We start from the raw sequence: 21,369 nt of genomic DNA, 5'->3' as shown, positions 1-21,369 counted from the left end.
CTTAGAACACCACAAGGCATTTAATTAAAACACTTTATTACCAGGCATTGCTTAAAAACAACAAGATTCACTGTCACTGTCTTACTCTAGTTAAAATAGCAGCTGAACAAAATTACTAATCAATAGGGTTAAAGGCAGGCCACTTAGAGAAACAACCTACAGAGCGGCAGTGCTACCAGTTGCTCACTCGTGATGTCACACTGCAGCTCAAGGGGTGCTTTTTACTCATATCCTGATGTTTACACTGACATGCATAAGAGGGAACTTCATCAAACACGCCTAGGCTGCCAAACAAGCAGCTGTCTCTCTACTAAAACAAAAGAAATTAAAAATAGTCTAAAAAACAAGTTCTAAAGAAACGAGGAACAACTCAGTGAACAATATGAAAGCAGAAGTTTCTCTCTCTCTCTCTCTCTCTTGCTCTCTCTCTCTTGCTCTCTATCACATTTTACAAGCTGCTGTTATTAATAAAAACAATAATAAGAACGAAACCTCTGCTGTGCCAAGTGTTCATAGTCTACACTTAAATATAGACGAGCGGAATATAACCAGAAGAATAATGGACTGGCTGTTCTTGGTAAAAGATGCATGTGTACCTTTGGTTTTGTATGGTGACCGTTTCTCTTGTTTCACTTCCTTCTACATACAATGACAATCTGTTCTTTTATGGTGAAACACAACACTTAACCTCTATTTATGATAACATTTCAAAACCACTGAGTAACACGGGCATCATAAATGTCTGTGAATGTGTTTCAAGGTTTGATGAAATCTGTTATTAAGATGTATTAAATTAAACATGTCTGGCTTTATTATACACTCTGTTTTATGCCATCCCCATTAAACTTGCTTCCGCGTGCAAATAAACATATTTTAGTTGTCAGTGTAATTTAGCTGTAAATATTACAACTGTCAATGAAACGGCATTATTATTAGTTGGACAATAAAATTACATGATTAGTTTGGGGCTGTTGAATTAAATTTAAATTAAACTTTTCTCTTTTCTTTCTCTGCAGTTAAATTCTGGTCACATCCTGTCTGGTCTGAGTTCATACATACTTATCTGAAGCTGATCAGTATTGACAAGCAATGAAATTTATTGGCAACTGCTTTTAGTAATTAACACAAAAAAATTCTGAAGTAGCCACATCCTGCTTGGTCTAAATGTATATGTTTTGATCTGAAGGTTTCTCATCAACAGGAAACATGGTCAGTGTAGGTTGGGTCTGTTTGCATCACAGTAAAGCAGAAGAGCTGCCTGCGGAGTCGACTGATGCTGAATAGAGAAAAAACATGCAAGCTGTGTTTGTACTGTTCGTGATGCTATTAGGAGTCTCTTATGGTGAGCTGTGTTTACTTATTCAAAGCATGCTGTGCTGTGGTAATAAGTACAAAGATTTTGATGTCGTCTTTAGTGTTACAGTAAGTTCTGCAGCTTACAGGTTGGTGGCATTGTGTTGATGCCACTGGGAGTATCTGAGGATGAGCTGTTCTGCTTTTTCATTTCATGCGGCACTTTATTGATACATCATCCCCAGACCTGGTGTCACTGGACCTTTGTTCATGGGTCTAAAAAGTATATTTACAGTCAAATCATCTTGTTTTTATTCCAAACAAATGCTTGATATTTTAGATAACACATTTTTATATTTCAAAGGTTATGACTGTAATTTTAACTCGTCTATCTTTTAGCGAAAGTGGAATCAGATCATCACTTCAAATAAAGTCATCTGACCAGTGGCACCTGTTTGTATGAAATTGTATTTGAGCACTGGTTTTTTATAATATACTAGTTTTTAAAATAACAACTACAATATGAATAAAAACAATACTGATCAATTCAATTGGTAAAATTATCTCAAACTTCGGGCCTCTTTAAAGTATAAAAAGGGATCAGATACACATTTTGTCACAGCCCGTATAATTTAATGTTATTCCACAGTTAAGATGGGGGAAAATAATTATTTGTATGTTAATAAATGTCAAATATTAGCTACAATACTTTTTTGCTAATGATTATTTACCACTAGAGTGCACATTTATGAAAAAAGAAATACTGTGATTTAAATCCTTCAGCAGTAGTTTTGAATCTGGATTAGTTTTTATAAGCATTTATTGCAAAAGCAATCAGATATTTTGAAGTTTTGTTCAATTAAACTTTAAATGATATGAATGTTAAATGACCCCATGGCACCATTTAAGATTCAACTAAAGCAATATTTAATTCCAACAGTACATTCTGTAATTTGTATAAATTCTTCTGTGATCAGCATTTTTAAATATAACATTAACCAGTGCAGTGCAAAGAATGTTCAAACCATTGTTGCTCAACATGCTGAACTATCTGTTTGACAGAGATTGAAAGCATCCTACTTTCATGTTGTACTCTTTTTAGAGATGAAACATGTGCTATCATTAATTTTGTGTCTATTTTTTCATCTAAACATATTTCTGAAATGTATCATTTCATTTTAAGTCTGGAACTTTTATTTCTTAGGAATTTAAATTGTTACTCTCATATATGAAATCTCTTTTTCATGAAGGTTAAAGGAGGAAGAAAAACTAATGTCAATTCATTCTCCTACTCTCAGCATGTGAGACGTTATTTACCACTTCACTAAAACCTAAAGCCAACGTTTTCATGATTTCTCCTTTCAGGCTGAGCACTAACAGTCTGTTAACTGCAGTCTGTTAAAATCAGTAACATCACAGATTTGCTTATTTGAGAGAAAAGATTTGAAAGCTGCCGATTGAGTCAACATAGACTGAACAGTTGACATGGAAGCTGCAGTTGGACTGTTGCTGATGTTCGGAGTAGCTCATGGTGAGCAACCAAATTTTTTTTATGCAAGGTTTCAAAAATACTTATTTCATACTTAATTTCAGTACAATCAGAATTAGGTCTGAAAAAAAGTTACTTCTTAGTTTTGTCATGCTCCTTCATTCTGATGTTGCCGTCTCTTATCTGGATTTTAGGATTGCTTCATGTATCACAGCTGCTGGTCGGTGGTTATGTCTGAGTGGTTAATGGTTGGCTGTCTGTCTATGTGGAACTCAAAGTTCCACATGACCTTAGTTAGCACTGTTGTTCTCAACCACCTTCAGTGGGGTCTCCTATCGGGATTTGGGGATCATATGCAGCACAAATGTTCTTGTAGTTGGTTGTGCAAGTCAGTGTACGCTGTCCCAGCCCTGTTACTGTACGCTGCTCTGTCTCTGAGCCCTGTTAGATGTGACTCCTTCCTCTAAATTCTAGTGCTTAGGCCCTGTTCTTTTTCTTCCCTCTATCTGTTGATGATATATCTGCAGGTCAGTCATACATGATGGTCCCACTTCCTGTTCCTTATCACTGTCTGTCTTCAGCTGTTTTGGAGCAACTCACCTCAGGGAGCCATTTTTTTATTTCAACAGCAGCTTCCACATCTGTTCACAGAGTCTCAGACCTTTGAGTGGAAATTGAAGAAATCAGAGGAAGGATGTTGAGTGGCATTGTGAGGAGTTTTCATGTCTCCTCTTGTGGCCAGTTTGTTATTCCAGTTTGGTATCTGATGACGTGAAGACATATATATTGATGGCTCACATTTTTTAGCACCTCTATTACTTTCTGGAGGTATTTGACTGTGTCTGACTTTATTGTGTCTTTATCATGTAGCTCTCGTTAACCTGTTGGATACCCAAGCACTTCTTCTGTGTGTCCTGTATGTCCTTATGGCAACTCCACCCCATCAGTCTCTCTTTACAACCTTTTTGCCACATTTATAAAGAATGACATCCTAGCGTCCTCACTGTAGATCCTGGTGAGGTGGATCAGTGAGTCAGTGTTTCAGTCACTCCTGTCATACAGCATAATGTCATCGATGGACAAGAAGTGGCTGATGGTCACTCCACTCTGATCTTTGTGATATGGACAGTGCATCAAGTGTGGGATATTCCACATTTGATGGTGACTTGAGTTCTTAGTAAATGTCATTAGTGCAATATTAGCCTTGTATAAAGCCAAGCACACATAAATCCAGAAGCACTGAGTTGTAAGCCTCCTCAGGTTGGTCTTCCTGGTCTTATAGTTCTGGTGTACAGGTCTATTAACCATTACTTTGTGCTTTGATCTCCTTTTGTTACCACTTCTGATATCCTCTCTGAAACATTGCTTACATTTGTTAAATAGTGTTCAGTAAAGAGGAGACAAGAAAGCAGGGCACACAGCAAAAGCCCTCTGGCTAGAACTCAGGCTACTGCATCAGGCATGTGGACATCTGTTCATCTACTGAGCAAAACTAACAACTATGACAACTTTATTTTTGTTTTGCAGGTGTGGAAACTTACTGTGATGGCAGACGGGATGGAGCTCAGTGTTATGGAGCTTTGGGAGGAACTGTGGACATCCAGCTGATGGACAACACTTCAGAAATTAATAGATACCAATTATTAAAGAGTTCATTAAAAATATTAGATGTGAGAAAAAATACGGTTATTTCTAATACCATAAGAGAGAGAGCTCATTTTCCAAGTAATGGAACATTTAGGATCAATAAACTAAACAGGACAGACAGTGGTAATTATAGCCTTCAAACCTTTGATTCGGATGGAAAATCATCAGACGAGCGGATTTTACAGTTGTTTATTGAAGGTAAATGTTGGGAAATTAAGCCATTAATAGATGTAAATAAAATATTGTTGTGGTAATCTATACAATAATCTATACAATATATCTCACGACATTTCCCTGTATTCTATGCTTTCCCTATTCTTTATTAGAGACTCTAAAGAATTAGGGAGATTCTGATTTAAAATCTAAACTCATCTATGTGTGTTTCTCTCAGCTCCTGTGTCCTCTGTCCTGCTGGACCCTGAATGTCTGTCCCAGGGAGAGATGAGGGTGTCCTGTTCCTCTGAGGGAGGGGACAGTCCTCAGTACAGCTGGACTCTGGATGGACGCACACTGACAGATGCTGAGCTCCTTTCTGGAAATAATGAGACTAACATCATCACTCTGAAACAGCACGTGTCAGGACATCTGGTCTGCTCAGTCAGGAACAACGTCAGTGATGTCTCCAAAGAGGAGAGGATATCTACCTGTGGTGAGTGAGAACACTGTGATAATCACAAATATGATCATTTTGGTCACTCAGTCTTTCATTAATTATACGTTTTTGCTCTCAGGCTTCATTTTCATTAACTGCACTTCAGTCAATGGAAAACAGATATCAGGGTGGGTGTATGAAGCCAATAACACCCTGTGTATTAAACCAACAACAGTCCCCAAACAAACTGCTACGTCTAAGGAGACCGCCGTAGTGTCAAATAAAAACCCCACTAAGATCAAACCCTTCAATCAAACTGTCAGCAGTGATAACCCATGGTACATTAGTAAGTGAAAATAACTTTGCTACAGTAGACTGACTAATGCCAGTTTCTCATTATTTCTTTGTTTGTCTTCATAAAAACTCAGACTTGCTGACTTGTTTTTGTCTTATTCTGTCCTTTTTACCACCACAAACAGCCTATTTACCACTGATCGGTGGTGTTCTCTCAGCACTGCTCATTTTGTTAGTTGTGGGTGTAGCAGGTGCCTGTGAACACATCATAAAGCAAAAAACCAAACCTACAGAACAAAGAGGTACAAAACTTTCCATTTCCCCACTCCACTTTGATTAATTAAACATATATAATTATTTTAAAAAAATTGAATAAACCTTTTTGCTGTCTTGCCAAGATGTCGCACCAGTTGTCTTGCCAAGAGTTTAATCATACCTCTGTCATATGCCAGTCAAATTTGTTGGTATGGCTAATCAGCTAGCTTTAACACAACAACTAAAAACATGGGGAAACAGCTCAAAAAACGGCAACCCGTGAGTTCACCAATGAAACATTTTAATTAGTTTTAAAGTGCACCAGTTAGAATCACACACACTGCCTTCAACCTTTGTGGTAAAACTAATCAACTGTTCCAGCAGCAGACATGAGAGTGAAAGTTTTTCTTTAAGTCAAACCATTCCTGTACTAATACACTGACTGTAACATTATGTTTGTGCCACCTCTTCCTACTAATTTGCAGCTGAAGAAGATGACCAGGAAGTAACCTATGCTCATGTCATTATCACGAAATGTCAGAGGAAGGATGCTGAGCAAAGAGCAGAGGCGGAGGTGGAGTATGGCCAAATCAAGTTTTCAAGCAACAGAAGATGATTTAAGTGGTTGGAGCTTTTACACCGACTGCACCACTGACAGCAGACCGAAGGAGGAGGTGACATCAAGATGCCAAAAGGTTGTTGCTTCATGTAAGTCTGTGGCTGAAACACAGCTAATGTTCCAGCTAACAGCACATAAAGAACAAAACAAATATGAATAAATTAATGATGACTGAATTCTATTCAGACACTTTAGCTTCCTGTGACACCTTCATGGGCTACTTTGTCCCTACTATAACAACAACAACAACAACAACAACAATAATAATAATAATAATAATATTATTCATCTTTGGCCTGTCTTTAGATTTATATCTGGGGATCAGCCCCCTCTTCTCTAAGAAATGCAAGTGTCTTAATAAATCTGGATAAATGTGAAGCAAACATTGTATATAATAACATGGGAAGAGAAGAGAGAAAAAATCCTAATGATATTGTTCTGGTGGACTAATGCAGAGTCTTCATTTGTTTTTCCTCTTCTGTTCTCAACCACTCTTTGAGATCAGTGTTTGATAACGTCCCTGCCGCCAGTTTACCACCAAGAAAGAAGTGGTTGCAAATTCTGTCTAACAAACACCATTTTAACCTTACCACTATGCTCCACACTCGTGTCCAGGTGTCCCTGTTGCTTGACGGTCAGGTTTGTAAATGGTCATATTTGACTTTAATGTTTGAATCCAGATTTTAAACATCCTGTCATTTGGATAGGAACATGGCTATTTCTATAGGTGACTGACTTCTCTCTGTGTCTTGTTCTCTCATTATTACAACTGAAACAGTTTCTGAATGTGTGCTGTCAGTTATTTTATAAAAGAAGGCAAGATATAAAATACACATTTTACATTTTGATGTACACTTGTATTACTATACTTTGAACTGTGTTTTTACCTTAATTGTACATATGTGGCTTTTTTAGGAGAATGGAACCTGTTTTGGGGAAGATTTCTGAAGCTTTTGAGTAACACAAGTAACTCTTATTTGTATCTTTTGTTATAGCAATTAGTTTGCATGTTTTTTACAAGTAGACGAGACTTCTGTTTAAGTATGTACGACAAAGAAATCATATGTTGCAGCAATTTTCACATTAGTTGTTTAAAATAGTAATTCTGAGTAGTCTTTACAAAGTGAAGAGTAGATGTGACTTATAATAGCCCGTACTCACTTAAAGTTTTTATCTTTGCAAACAAAATATCACTATTAAGCTCAGTCTTTAATTTCACACCAGTATAAACCAGTTTTAAGTTTGTCTAATGTGATTCTAAATTTAGACAGGCCTGATGATGCCATGATCACAAGCAGTATTGATTCAAAAGCCTTTGGTGACCACTAAGAAGTGAACATAACTTTAAACTTATCAGTAAGAAGATGTGGAAGTTTCCCTTCTTGTTCCATGGTGCTTGTTGTTGTTGTTCCTTAAAGATGTTTGTTTAATAAAGCTATTAATTAAAGCTTCTCAATAAAAACATGCAGTTGTCACTCTCAGTTAGGCAGAGGACTCACTCGCAGGACTCTGATTTTTAGAGAGAGGGTGAAGGATTTATTGTGAGAATATATACATATATACAGTGGAACAGGTAATACAGGGCTCCAGGGGGTTTGGGGGTCCGAAGGTGAGGGAAGGTCCAGGGAAGGCACACACTCTCCTCTTTTACAGTCTGTGATTCACTCAGGCAGTCCAATCATGCTCATGCCCACTCACACACATCCACAGGAATCCAGGCAGCAGGAGAGATGGGCAGGGAAAACTATGTTAGAAGGAAACTCTGGGAAATGACAAAAGATACTCAAGAGGCGAGGCGAGGCGAGGCGAGGCGAGGCTAGGCTAGGCTAGGCTACACTGACACTAGGTAGTGCAACAATCCAGCGAGGAAGCAGCATCTCCTGCCGTCTTAAGTAGTCTGCCAGGAAAAATGCTTGCGATGAGAAGCCAGAGCAGAATCAGCATGAATGAGCCACAGGTGTGCTGTGAGGGCGGGTTCAGAGGCAGGGAAGCAAAGTCCAGTTCTGCCTTGTTGGAGAGGCTGAGACAAACACACACCACACCCTCTCCAGATCCTGAGAACCATGACAGCAATGCTCTAAACAATGATGAAGCAATGTAAAACATGCATGCAAAGCATTATTTAACATTAAATCCTAAGTCTTGGGCAACCCCAATGACACCAACAAACACCAACAAAATAGAGAAAAAACCTGACCTTCAGACCACACTGCAACATAAAAAAGTGTTAATACACATATTTTACTCTTTGTTATCTCTGAATCTGTGATGAGGTACTAATAAGTTACTAAACTCCTTCCTCCTACACTAGTACAGTATCATTGGGGACGCACAAATAATGATTCTGTGCAGTGCCCCCTGGCATAAAAGACAAACATCACAGTGCCCAATTCTTTTTTCTTATTTTGGTGTCTGCCTTTAGGGGTCACCACAGGCGATCATCTGCTTACATCTCACCCTGTCTCTAGCATCCTCTCCTATCACACCAACCCTCTGCATATCCTTCTTCAGGATATCCACGTGTTTTCTCTGTGGTTTTTTCATTTTCTTTTCCCCTGGCAGCTCAATCTTTAACATGTTTTGTGAAATATAGCCACTATCCCTCCTCATGTTTAAACCATCTTACCGCACGCAAAATGCAAAAAATAGATGAATAAATGTCCTAAAATGTTTTTAAACAATACTGTAATTTTAGAAATGAGTGATTTAGGAAGTTGAGATAAATAAGTAAAAATAAAAATGAATAATAGTTATTGTTTTTTCAACACAGTTGCCAGAGCTATAGCTTCCACAGCCATCACGCTATCACAATAGCACAGAAATAAATATGAGACACTGAGTTCGTTCTGCTTGTAAAATTAAAAAATAAAATCAGATACACAAACCTGTTAAGCATGGACTGAGTATGTACTTCACTGTACTTTTATTTTGTTAAGGTTTAATGTACTGTAGTTTCAAACTATTTGGTATGGGAAAATGTTGCTGTACTGGTGGATTTCTTTAATATTGTAAGTTCTTGACATTAGTGTAAAGTCTTTTGTGAAGGAAAATACAATAAAAGCAAGGACAGTGTAACGAAGCAAAGATAAAGTCCAAACATTTCCCACTAGAGGGCGACATTGTGTAAAAAATACTGAAAATTGTCATGCTGCTATTCCCACAATAGGAGAAAGAGGGTGATTTGTACCCCTTGTTTCTAGTGAACCATAGAAGAAATCAGTCATGTGACTGCACATTTTTGAAGAGTCAGCCATTTTACTAATCCTGCAAATAAGAGAACCTCATTACATCAGAATATTTAAGTTCAAAAACGATTTTTGCCTTTCAAGGTAAAATTTCTGTGATCAAGGTTTATTGATTGTTTTGTCTAAACAGTTACAGACAGGTTTAAAAACATTTCACAAATGTTTTAGTGCTTTGGTAAGCTACACTGTGAGTCTATATGGTGTGGTGCTTTGTGCCCAACTTATGAATATTTTAAATATATTATTTTATTGATTGTTTTTTATTATTATTATTATTTACCGTTTTTCACAGTGACATTCTTTATTTCAGACCAAAAATAGAAATAGACCATCATGCCATTGAGTTATAATAGGGAGGACAGGCAGGGCTTTCACTCCTTTACAGGACATGGACAGAGTGAATGATGTGAGAAGGGGAAGTCCATTCATCAAGTGGCGAGGAAGATGAACATATTCATGATGACATTAAAACAATATGTGGAGAAGAAAAAGATAGATGGAAGAGACATAAGGCTATAAAAGGATGTAAAAGATCTGGACTTGTCAATCAAGTGTTATGGAGAGAGAGCTGGCAGAACATATGAAGGCACTAGCAGCATTTATGTGTTCGTTACTTTGTGCATACTCAAAATCCAGTTCATGGTATTTGAATATGCACAAAGAAATGACATTTTGATCCAGCTAGCAGGGATATCAGAGGCAGGTTGGGTTAAGTGTCCATTTAAGGAAAAGTATATAGGGAACAATAATTATTTCCCCTGGAAATGCTCATTATCAGTTATTAAAATGCAGATAGTTCACAAAGAAGTAAAGTTGGGTACTTATTTAGAGTGTATAGCTTGACATATAATTGAAAGTAATTGTGATTGTCATTATGACGTTTGCAGGCAAAATCAAATCCTACAACTACATGGATTGGTTGATGGTGCTGACTGACACTGGTGCAAAGTGTTTAAGGTGAAGTAGTAATGGGATTGTGAATGGAAAGCCCATCTTCACTTTCAAAGACAATTGTGACAGAGTCATCCCTCGAGAAGATGTGCATAAAAAAAGAACTACCCACACCACAAAAACTTGGTGGTACATCCAGAAGGTACAGCAGTGGGTAGCTTCAACAAGTTCATTTGGTCCTTGGCCATTTTTAAGAAAACTGACTTTCGATGTGCTCGTGTGGCTTGTATAAAATTGGCCTTTGATATTGTAAAATAATTTTAAATATGTTAAATTTGTCTAGCTTTTATATAGCATTACAGTTTCTGAGATCAAAATATGCTGGCTCAATTTACCCCAAGGTATTCTCTCCAAAGATGCAACTTACCCTGCATCGGGGTCAAGTTGTGCCACAAGAGCACTTGTGGCACAACTATATATTTCAGATCCAAAGTGATTGTTCCCAAGCATGCACAACATCCTGAACATGTTTTAGTTGGAAGCATTACTATCATGGCCTCACTTTAAGCAAAATCTTAAAGTGAGTTGTGCCAGTTTTTACTTTAAGTAAAAACCCACCCCACTCTCCCCTATTTATGTTTTAAAACTCAAATAATAAAACTCCAAATATAGAAGTTTTCACCATCCACAAAATATATTGTGCAGTATGTCTAAAAACTTATTTCACATTATGAAACAGTGATCAGTTCAGTTAATATGGTTTTATGTTATCACTGTACAAGAATTAAAAGATATACACCAAGATGCATTTCATGATTATTTTGCCACGTAAGCATTGATCACATTGTTTTTCCACAAAGTGCATGTGACCTGCATTTGAATTTAATGTAAACATTGCCCTGATGGGACCCAGGAGTCTAAAATGACAAAAATCTCCTGCCTTGGGTTGTATTTGTGATCTCAGTCTTTCAGTCATTAACCAGAGCTCATGACAATTGGTGATCTTAGGAACATGAATCTAAAGCTCTTATTCTCTCAGTTCTTTCTTCAATGGACCAGTGCAGCATCTGCATGACTGCTGTTGTTGCCCCAGTTCATTTATAAATCTCCTGCTTCCCCTTCTCCTCTCTCAGTAACTTCATTTGCAGAAAATTAAAAAAAAAAAAACTGACACATGAAGTAAACTTAATTCAAGACTTTATTGTTTAAGAATTGTAAAGATTTTGTATTTAAAAAATGTAAAACCCAGAAACCACAGAGCTTCTCATCATAATTTGTGGGGAATAAAAAGAGCAGAAGAATTTCTCTCGAAATGCTATTTTCATGCTTGTGAACCAAAGATAAATAACAGCAAGTAAAAGGTGAAACTAGGTGTTGGTGTAAGTTGCAGAACTCATTTCAACCATCAGAAGAGAATCCTCTGGATCTCCTCTTGTTTGTGGGACAGCAGAGACTTCAGCTTTGGCATGTTTCTTTTTCTTCCAAGCAAAGTAGATGGGAATCCCAATTAGCAAGAGAATGACCACAACTGCTCGCAAACCACATATAAGCATCTTATCTGTTAGGAGACACCAAAATCACATGTTAGGCAGAGCTGGGTCTGCTGTTGGTTCAATGTACATTGTTTTCATGTACCTACCCTGATGTCTGTATCCCACTGACAGAGCTGCAGTTAATAAAGAAAAAAATGAAGCATAGTATGATCCAACAAACAAACAGTTCAAGACATAATAACCATAAAAATTTAATTTGTGCTTAATAACTTTTATTCATAAGGTTCTCACTCACCACAGGTAGACAGCCTGTGTTCTATGAAAACATTACTGACGTTGTTCCTGACTGAGCAGACCAGATGTCCTGACACGTGCTGTCTCAGAGTGATGATGTTAGTCTCATTATTTACAGAAAGGAGCTCAGCATCTGTCAGTGTGCGTCCATCCAGAGTCCAGCTGTACTGAGGACTGTCCCCTCCCTCAGAGGAGCAGGACACCCTCCTCTCTCCCTGGGACAGACACTCAGAGACCAGCAGGACAGAGGACACAGGAACTGAGAAAAACACACAGATGAGTTTAGATTTCAAATCGACATTGCAGAATTAAATCAGTCATTCTTTATAGTCTTCAGTGGAAAAATATGTATAAACCGTAAAATACATGTATGGAAAGATATGGATTACTTCAACAATATTAAAGTTATATTCATATCTATTAATGGCTTCATTTCACAACAAGGAAAACATTACCTTGAACAAACAATTGTAGAGTCTGCTCATCTGATGCTTTTCCATCTGAATCAAAGCTTTTAAGGCTATAATTACCGCTGTCTGTCCTGCTCAGATAATTGAGCCTAAGTGTTCCATTACTGGGAAAAAGCAGAAATTTATGTTCTATGATATTATAAAGAATCCTTTTCTTTCTCACATCTAGTATTTTTAATGAATTCTTTAACAAATGGTATCGAGGTATTTTTGCGGTGCTGTCCATCAGCTTTATCTCCACACTTCCTCCCAAAGCTCCATAACACTGAGCTCCATCCTGTCTGCCATCACAGTAAGTTTCCACACCTGCAACGACACAAAAAAAGGAAACAAAAGCAAAATTATTTGAATGGACTGGCAGCACTAACAAATGTTTACCTGAAACAGAAATGTTGTTATTGCAGCTACTGTTTGTCTGTGTTTTTGTGAAGATGCCTTTATTGTTGCACACATGAGTAGCATGGACCTCTGAATATTTCACTGTTTGGGTAGACATATGGTGCCACAATAAATCAATAAAATCATAGATGGTATTGTAACTGCCATTTAACTTTTTTTTTAATTTTTCTTACTTTGTTAGTAACTGAAAATGTATTTTTTTTAAAACACACACACACACACAGTCAGAACACTTTCTGTTCTTTACAACACCTTTAAAAATGTGGCTTCAATGTTCCAGTTAAAATGAAATTCCATTGTGAAATATGTGTATAAATTAGAGAGACAGACAACAAGAATCATATGAAAATGTTTATCTAGAACATAACTGGTGCTTTTGTGGTTACTGAATGTCGTTAAGTAAATATGCGTTAAAGAAGGCGCAGACAACTGGGGTCCAGGTAATGGTAATAAAAATTCAGAGTGTTCTCACTCACCACAGGGAGATATCTTCTGTTCTTTGAAGACATTACTGACGTTGTTCCTGACTGAGCAGACAAGACGTCCTGAGACGTACTGTTTCAGAGTGATGATGTTAGTCTCATTATTTATAGAAAGGAGCTCAGCATCCGTCAGTGTGCGTCCATCCAGAGTCCAGCTGTACTGAGGACTGTCCCCTCCCTCAGAGGAGCAGGACACCCTCATCCCTCCCTGGGACAGACACTCAGAGAGCAGCAGGACAGAGGACACAGGAGCTGAGAGAAACACACACAGATGAGTTTAGATTTTAAATCAGAATCTAGGTCATTCTTGTTTCTCTTTAATGGGGAACAAACATAAATCATACAATACATGTATCTGAATTTTCTGTTTCATATCTATTAATGGCTTTACTGTATTTCTAAACAAGGAAAACATTACCTTGAACAAACAAGTGTAGAGTCTGCTCGTCTGATGCTTTTCCATCTGAATTAAATGTTATAAGGCTATAATTACCGCTGTCATCCCTGCTCAGATAATTGAGCCTAAATGTTCTATTACTGGGAAAAAAGAGAGACCCATTTTGTAATACATTATAAAGAATCTTTTTCTTTCTCACATCTAGTATTTTTAATGAATTCTTTAACAGTTGGTATCGAGGTATTTTTGAGGTGCTGTCCATCAGCTGGATGTCCACAGTTCCTCCCAAAGCTCCATAACACTGAGCTCCATCCTGTCTGCCATCACAATGAGTTTCCACACCTGCAAACACACAAAAAAGGAAACGAAAAGCAAAATTATTACAATGGACTGGCAGCACTGACAAATGTTTACTGAAAACAGAAATGGTGTTTTTGTGGCTACTGCCTGTCTGTATTTTTGTGAAGATACATTTATTGATGCAGGCATGTCTGTGACTGAAACATAGTTAGGGTTCAAGCCTTGAAGAAAAGTAAATTACTGTGTTAGAACTGAGAGGAAGAGAGAGAACCATTATATTAATGATACTAGAAGAGGTTTTTGAAACTGACAACTTAAATTCCCAAGAAATTCACGTTTCCGTATTAGGTAGTGTAAGATAAATTGTGACGTCCTATTAAAATTGTTAAAAAAATAAAATAAAATAAAATAAAATAATGAACTGCATGAAAATATTTTAATTGGCACTGTAGCCCTAAAAACATGGGGTCCAATAGCCGTGTCTCAGCTTAAGAAAATCCAACATAGTTGTTATGTTTCCTGAAAGTGCTGTTCACATGAAGTGATGTCAGAGTTTCCTATTATAATTAAAAGTGTTAATAAAGAAAAAAAGGAATTAAATGAAATTAACTAAAAAGAAAGAAAATGAAGGAAAAGAAAATGAACATGCTCTATATTAAAACATTCCTAAACTGCAGATGTATTCAACAGTTCCTGAATTTATGTTAAAAGAAATACAAAAAAAACAATTCCTCGACTGTTTTCAGCTCACCATGAGACAAACCCAGCAACATCACTATCAATCCAAGCACAGCTTCCATGTCTTCTTGCTGTTCAGAGTGTGTTCATACAGTTTGCAGCATAAATAAAAGAAATGACTGATACTACACATCAGTCGGTGTTCACAAACTGTATGTGGAAAGGTGATAAAGGAAGTAAAACCAAGAGCAGAGACAAAATAACATCAGCTTCTTCTTTCCCACGTTTTGTTTCAGATTTTTTTTTTGTTTTTAATTTATTTTACAAACACAGGAATGCAGAAATATTAAGCCATATATGTATACACTTACAGTCTCATTTAAAGGTTTTTCTTTATTTTCACACATATGGAATTAAGCAGTAAACAAAAAGTGAACTAACTCAAAGCATGTTTTAGATTCTTGAAAATAGACACATGTGGAAAGGTGATATAGGAAGCAAAAGCAAGGGCAGAGACAAAATAACCTCAGCTTCTTCTTTCCCACGTTTTTTGCAGTGTGCATATGTATATATATATATATATATATATATATATGTACATATACTAGTATATGTATAGTATAGTATAGTAGATACTATATACTTACTGTGCTATGTGTGATGAAAAAAAAAACACAACAAAAAAAACAAGAGCATTGAATGAGAAAGTGTGTCCAAACCTTTGACTGGTAATCAAGTACTCTGCATTGTCCCCTCAGCCTTGTTAAATCTAGGGCTGAGGGAACCAGAACCTGAACCTTAACATTACTGAAGCAGTGTGGCATCATGTTAACAAAGAAGGAAACAAAAGTCAACATCCAAAAAAGAGCCTGAAATTGTGTTCTTTGTATTTATGACTGCAGATTTAATCAAAAGAAAATTTTAATTTTTTTAATTCTACAATTAAAATACTAATAAAAATACTTCATGATGAGTTACGTTTGTTGCTTTGAATTTGCTGCAACGTCTTTTTTTTCCTCAAACATTTTAAAATTTGTCTGTGTTGAAACTTACTGGCAGCTGACCCCCAGAACATTCCCTTGACCTTGCTCCTCGTCAAGGTCAGCCACCCAAAGTGTCTCCTAAATCCCCTGATCTCTCCCAGCCTTCATGTCCTTACTCTTTTGCTCCCCTCTTGTTTGAACGTCTTGTTTCTATCTGTCTTTGCTCCCTCCGCCCAACCAAGGCAGCATGAACTGTTTCATCTGTTGCTTTATATGTTGTTTTATCATTTTAGTTTTTTTATTATGGGTGATTTTTTTGAATTGGTTCTTGTATTAATTCTTGTAGAGTCTGTTATTACTTACAATTTCTTGTATAAACTTGTTCCATGTAGAATCTATCTATCTATCTATCTATCTATCTATCTATCTATCTATCTATCTATCTATCTATCTATCTATCTATCTATCTATCTATCTATCTATCTATCTATCTATCTATCTATCTATCTATCTATCTATCTATCTATCTATCTGTCTGTCTGTCTGTCTGTCTGTCTGTCTGTCTGTCTAGTTTTGATTTGTATTTGTTGAAATTGCTGGTTTTCTTTATTTATTTTGTGTTTTCTTTCTGTGAAGTTCACCTGTGTTCAGTGTGTCAGCTTTGGTTTTGATTCACTTCTTGTTTTATTTCTTTGGTCATCTTCTGTGTCTCATGTCTAGTTTTACTTCTTCTCTCTTGATTATTTTCAGCTGTGTCATAGTTTCTCTTCCATGTCATCTTCCCCCATTACTTTTTTGTATTTATACCCTCTGTCTTCAATTAATTCCTGCTATTATCTGCTCTTTTATTCACTGCATGTTTTTTCCTGGACTTTCTGGGATCCTATTCCTATCCTATTCCTCTTTTGCCTCCACAAATCATACAAAATAGTTGTTTTTTTTTTTCCTATTTGGAAATTAAGCCTTTAGTAGATCTACAATTTATGCTATAATCTCCATATTACACCATATTATAGCTATTTCTATAAATAAATAAATTATAATAAATCTGTTGATGCAGAAGGCTTCAAGAAAGGACAGATATGGCCTTGGCCATCAGGGAAACCAGGAGGCAGTACAGATTGAGACTGGAAGGATACTACAACAACTCAGATTCCTGATGCATGTGGCAGGGCTTGCAACACATCACTGATTTCCAACAGAGTAGCAGCAGGGTCACAGTCCGCTGCAACGCCCTACCAGATGAGCTGAGTGAGTTCTACGCTCACTTCGACACCCTCAACACCAGCCAACATAGAGGGATTCTACCAGTAGAGGCATCACAGAGCTCCTCACTAGTGATGGGAATTCCGGCTCTTTTTAGAGAACCGGCTCTTTCGGCTCCCAACTGGCTCTTCAGGTTGTTTTGTTGGTCTAATTAATTTATTATCAAAAACCATATAAAATTATGCAGAAAAGGAATTACTAATGTAAAAAAAATGTGGTTTTATTTATATAAGTTTATATATAAATATATACAGTAGGCCCTAGAAACAAAACACCAAAACACATTGCTAGCATTAACTGAACTTCCAAAACAGAGCTACCTAGATCACTTAAATTACACAGCATATGTCTTTTGTTTGTGTATTTATACACAAACACTCATATGTATATATATATATATATATATGTAACCAAAACATCACTACTCCTCACTAACTGTGACTTTGACTGAAGTATGCAAGGTTCTGATGAGGGCTAACCCCCAGAAAGCAGCTGGCCCTGACAACATCCCCGGCCCTGCTTTGTGGGTCTGCTCTTCAGAGCTGACTGAGGTGTTTACAGACATTTTTAATGTGTCCCTCACCCAGTCAGCTGTGCCCACATGCTTCAAGTTCACCACCATAGTTCCCTTCCCCAAGAAGAACAACCTAACCTGTTCGAATGGCTATCGCCCCATCGCAATCACTTCAATTGTAATAAAGGAAACTTCTTCACTCTTGGACTGACACCGTCCTGGACTTCCTCACAGGCAGACCTCAGGCAGAACATTTACAACACCCAGGTCAGAAAAAAGGGCAGACAATGTCATTGGGGACTGCACCCACCCACAGCACACGCTGTTTACACAGACGCTACAGGAGTTTGAAAGAGAGGACAACCAGACTAAAAAACAGTTTCTATCCGCAGGTTACTGAATCATGACTAATTGTTGTTCACTAACTAATTATTGAACTGTGATTATCTGCCATTCCCTCATTACTACCCTGTGTATTTAAGCCCTGTGTTTTCCCATGCTTGGTGTCGTGTTGTACCCTCAACTTGCTGTGTGTTTGTAATGTCCTGTCCTGTCCTCCAGCACCTTGGTTTAGAGTTTTGTTTTTGTAAGTTTTATTTCGTGAATCATTCCTCCAGCAATAAAGCTGCGTTTTCAGTTTATTCCCATCTCCAAGAGTCCTGCAATTTTGGGTCCACCACTTCTGCTTGCCTGCCACACAGCCAACCCTGACATGCATGAAGGGAACTTGCAAAGTAAGAATTTCATGCTCAGCGTAACCATTTGTGTTTTGTGGTGACAAAAAATTTCTTGGATCTTGAACATTGAATATGTCATGCTGTCTCTGTTCTTCATTGAAAATGACAGAGTGACCAATATTCTGATTTTGATTTAGATTAAAATAATCATCACATCAGTGATAGCTGTTTATACTAATTTGTATTTGAGCACTGTCAAACTGCTCATTAGTCATTCTGGGGAAGGTGTTAAACATATTGTGAATTTATTTGCACTTGGAATTAGCTAAGAGCCACTTAAACACACAAATCTTTGGTTTTCTAGACTTTGAGTTACCATTGTATTGATAACCAAATACAGCCAGAAAACTTGTTATTAATCTCTGGCTCTATTTTTTTTTTCCCCACTATGTGTTTTTACATCTCTCTGGATGAAGTCAGTTATTATTTATCTCTGACTCTCTTCCAGAGTATGTTATTTGTTCTGGTTTCCTCCCCTAACTCCAGCCTGTCATAACATATGGCTACCCCTCCCTCAGCCTACTTCTGCTGGAGGTTTCTTCCTGTTTAGAGGGAGTTTTCCCTTCCCACTGTCTCCAAAGTGCTTACTCATAGAGGGTCACATGATTGTTAGAGTTTTGGCTGTTTTATTTGTAATTTTCTTGGGTCTTTTCCTCACAATAGAAAACACCTAGAGGCAACTGTTGTCCAGGATGAGACAACAAACATCCACAATTTTCAGCAAATACCTCAGGTAGCAGAAACCCAAGAAAGAGGAGGAACCATCATGGAAGGACAGTGCCCCTGCCCGGTATGTACCATCAGCAGACAGAGGAAGTGGCTGACATACAGAAATCGTACCAGTGGCTAGACAAAGCTGGAGTGAAAGACAGAACAGAGGCACTAATCATGGCAGCTCAGGAACAAGCTCTAAGATCCATAGAGGCTGGGGTCTATCACACCATGCAAGACCCCAGGTGCAGGCTTTTTAGAGATGTTCCTGTCCAAGATGCAAGCAGGCAGGGCATACATGGAACACCATAACCACGTGGCCGGCATAGTATACAGAAACATCTGTGCCGAGTATGGCCTGGAAGTCCTGAGGTCAAAATGAAAGACACCAGCGAGAGTGGTGGAGAATGGCTGAGCTAAGACCCTGTGGGACTTGTACAGATGGACAAATTGGTGATGGCTAATCAATCAGACATAGTGGTGGTAGACAAGCAGACAAAGGCGACTGTAGTGAAAGACAAAGTGATACTGAATAACAGCAACATCAGGAAGAAGGAACACAAGAAGCTGAAGAAGTACCAAGGGCTCAGACAAGAGCTCAAGAAGATGTGGAGGGTTGAAGGTAACAGTGGACCCAGTGATAATCGGAGAACTCGGTGCAATAACCCACAAGCTAGGCGAGTGGCTCCAGCAGATCCCAGGAACAACAGCTCTGTTCAGAAGAGCGCAGTCCTGGGAACAGCTAAGACACTGTGCAGGACCCTCAAGCTCTCAGGCCTCTGGTAGAGGACGCGAGCTTGAAGGATAGACCACCCACAGGGGCAAGAGGGGAAGATCATGGTGACATGTACATAAATATGTGACCAGCAATCTAATTAAAGACTGAATAACAAGCAAGAAACACAAAATGTGTGCCACTGACAAAACTTTTGGAAACAACTGTAACGATTTTATGATTAAATTAAGGTGACGGCACGCTTCAAACATATGCAGAACAGATGTGGCTGTGGTTATACAATTTTGTCTTACAAAGATCAGCTCTCTGTTTCAGTACTTAAGATATGTTTCCCCTTTCTTCAGCTCAGAAATGTCCAGTTGTTGAATGTTGAAAGAAGAAGTAAAATGACAGCTCCTCAGTTAATATGACTATAGCAATGTTCTTATTGGTTAAAGTTTTCACACATTGTTCTGTGTTGCTGATTTTTAACAAGATGCATTGCAGGCTGTTGCTGACTGGGTGACAGACACGTAACAGAGAGGAGTCATGAAAGCTGTGGTTGGACTGCTGGTGCTGCTGGTCAGAGTTTCTCATGGTGAGTTTGTTTCAGGTTTTTTCACTAAAACTTTATTTTAGATGATTTATAACATGCTTTGCAGAAATAAGACAAAGTGCACACAATAAAAGTTTTAAATGATCCTTTATTGATTAAAAATAATCTTGAATACTAAAATACTGAAATGCATTTCCATATTCAGTAATAAATATGTACACATGCATTTCACACCTCCATCTATTTCTAATGAATTGAGTAAAGTGTGAGGAAAAAGCATGAGTTCAGAAAAGTGTGAATCAACAGCACTGTATAAACTTATTTTATTACAACCTGTACACATGTAGTGCCTTTTTGTGAATACTGAAAATGACATTGATATATATTAACATTAAAACCATCAGTTTCACAAACAAAACATCTCAAAAAGCATTTTCAGATTTTAATGATGTATGAATGGACACTGTGATGATACGGTGATGATGATACATGTTGAAGGTATCTGACTACTGTGAAGTTGTCATTTTTCGAGTACAGTAAGAATGTTTCCACAGAGATACTAATAAATGAGACCCTTTATTAGAACAGGCTCACCAAGGTTGGAGATACGCCATAACATAGTGCCTGGCACAGGGTACTGAAATATCTATCCTGAGTGTGGCCTGGAGGTCAAAATGGTATATGCCGCTATAAGTTGTTGAGAATGACCAAGCTAAGATCCCGTGTGATGTCCTTACAGACAGACAAACTGGTGATGGCTAACCAATCAGACACTGTAGTGTTGGGCAAGACGGCCGTAGTGATAGATGTAGCAAAACCAAGCTATAGAAAGATCAGAAGGATTGGAACACAAGAAGCTAAATTAATACCAAGGGCTAGAGACGATGTAGAAGGTGAAGATAATGGGGAAGGTGGAAGATGCGGAAGGTGACAGCCAGTTAGGGGATCACAATGTCATTCCTGGATAGTCATCTGAGATTACCAAATGAGCACAGTTGTAGGAACAGCAAAGATACTTCACAGGATGCTCAAAACTCCCAGGTTTCTGG

At 37.7% G+C, this 21,369-nt stretch overlaps 2 protein-coding genes across 3 annotated transcripts; one reads left to right on the top strand and one right to left on the bottom strand.

The window, feature by feature from the left end:
• Positions 1 to 2,674: 2,674 nt before the first annotated feature.
• LOC113036325 (T-cell surface antigen CD2-like) lies at positions 2,675 to 9,264 on the top strand. 2 transcript variants are annotated; one of them, XM_026192608.2, is made up of 6 exons: positions 2,675 to 2,824; positions 4,310 to 4,627; positions 4,821 to 5,078; positions 5,161 to 5,367; positions 5,501 to 5,617; positions 6,056 to 9,264. In XM_026192608.2, exons 1-6 carry the CDS (start codon positions 2,779 to 2,781, stop codon positions 6,184 to 6,186), a joined length of 1,077 nt encoding a protein of 358 aa, XP_026048393.2. In that variant the 5' UTR covers positions 2,675 to 2,778; the 3' UTR covers positions 6,187 to 9,264. The 2 variants fall into 2 exon arrangements, with proteins under 2 accessions (XP_026048393.2, XP_080163527.1); XM_080307401.1 differs by lacking the exon at positions 5,501 to 5,617.
• Positions 9,265 to 11,505: 2,241 nt separating this feature from the next.
• Positions 11,506 to 15,914, bottom strand: LOC113036301 (pregnancy-specific beta-1-glycoprotein 1-like). Its single transcript, XM_026192551.2, has 7 exons — positions 14,912 to 15,914; positions 13,882 to 14,202; positions 13,458 to 13,715; positions 12,568 to 12,888; positions 12,114 to 12,371; positions 11,965 to 11,991; positions 11,506 to 11,883 (listed from the first exon to the last, which is right to left on the bottom strand). The coding sequence occupies exons 1-7, from the start codon at positions 14,958 to 14,960 to the stop codon at positions 11,693 to 11,695; spliced, it is 1,425 nt and encodes a 474-aa protein (XP_026048336.2). The 5' UTR covers positions 14,961 to 15,914; the 3' UTR covers positions 11,506 to 11,692.
• Between the last annotated feature and the right edge of the window lie 5,455 nt (positions 15,915 to 21,369).

The sequence above is a fragment of the Astatotilapia calliptera genome, chromosome 2 (assembly GCF_964374335.1).
Source record: "Astatotilapia calliptera chromosome 2, fAstCal68.1, whole genome shotgun sequence".
In the NCBI taxonomy this organism is placed as follows: Eukaryota; Metazoa; Chordata; class Actinopteri; order Cichliformes; family Cichlidae; genus Astatotilapia; species Astatotilapia calliptera.
This window is presented reverse-complemented; position numbering and strand designations above follow the sequence as displayed.

Bases quoted from the DNA above. Each gene is read 5' to 3' on its own strand.
- LOC113036325 (XM_026192608.2), top strand. From the start codon at position 2,779: ATGGAAGCTGCAGTTGGACTGTTGCTGATGTTCGGAGTAGCTCATG. The intron at 5,079-5,160 runs GTGAGTGAGAAC...TTTTGCTCTCAG, and splicing joins GGAGAGGATATCTACCTGTG to GCTTCATTTTCATTAACTGC. The intron at 5,618-6,055 runs GTACAAAACTTT...ACTAATTTGCAG, and splicing joins CAAACCTACAGAACAAAGAG to CTGAAGAAGATGACCAGGAA.
- LOC113036301 (XM_026192551.2), bottom strand. From the start codon at position 14,960: ATGGAAGCTGTGCTTGGATTGATAGTGATGTTGCTGGGTTTGTCTCAT. The intron at 13,716-13,881 runs GTAATGTTTTCC...TGTTTCTCTCAG, and splicing joins TCTACACTTGTTTGTTCAAG to CTCCTGTGTCCTCTGTCCTG. The intron at 11,992-12,113 runs GTGAGTGAGAAC...TATTAACTGCAG, and splicing joins ACACAGGCTGTCTACCTGTG to CTCTGTCAGTGGGATACAGA.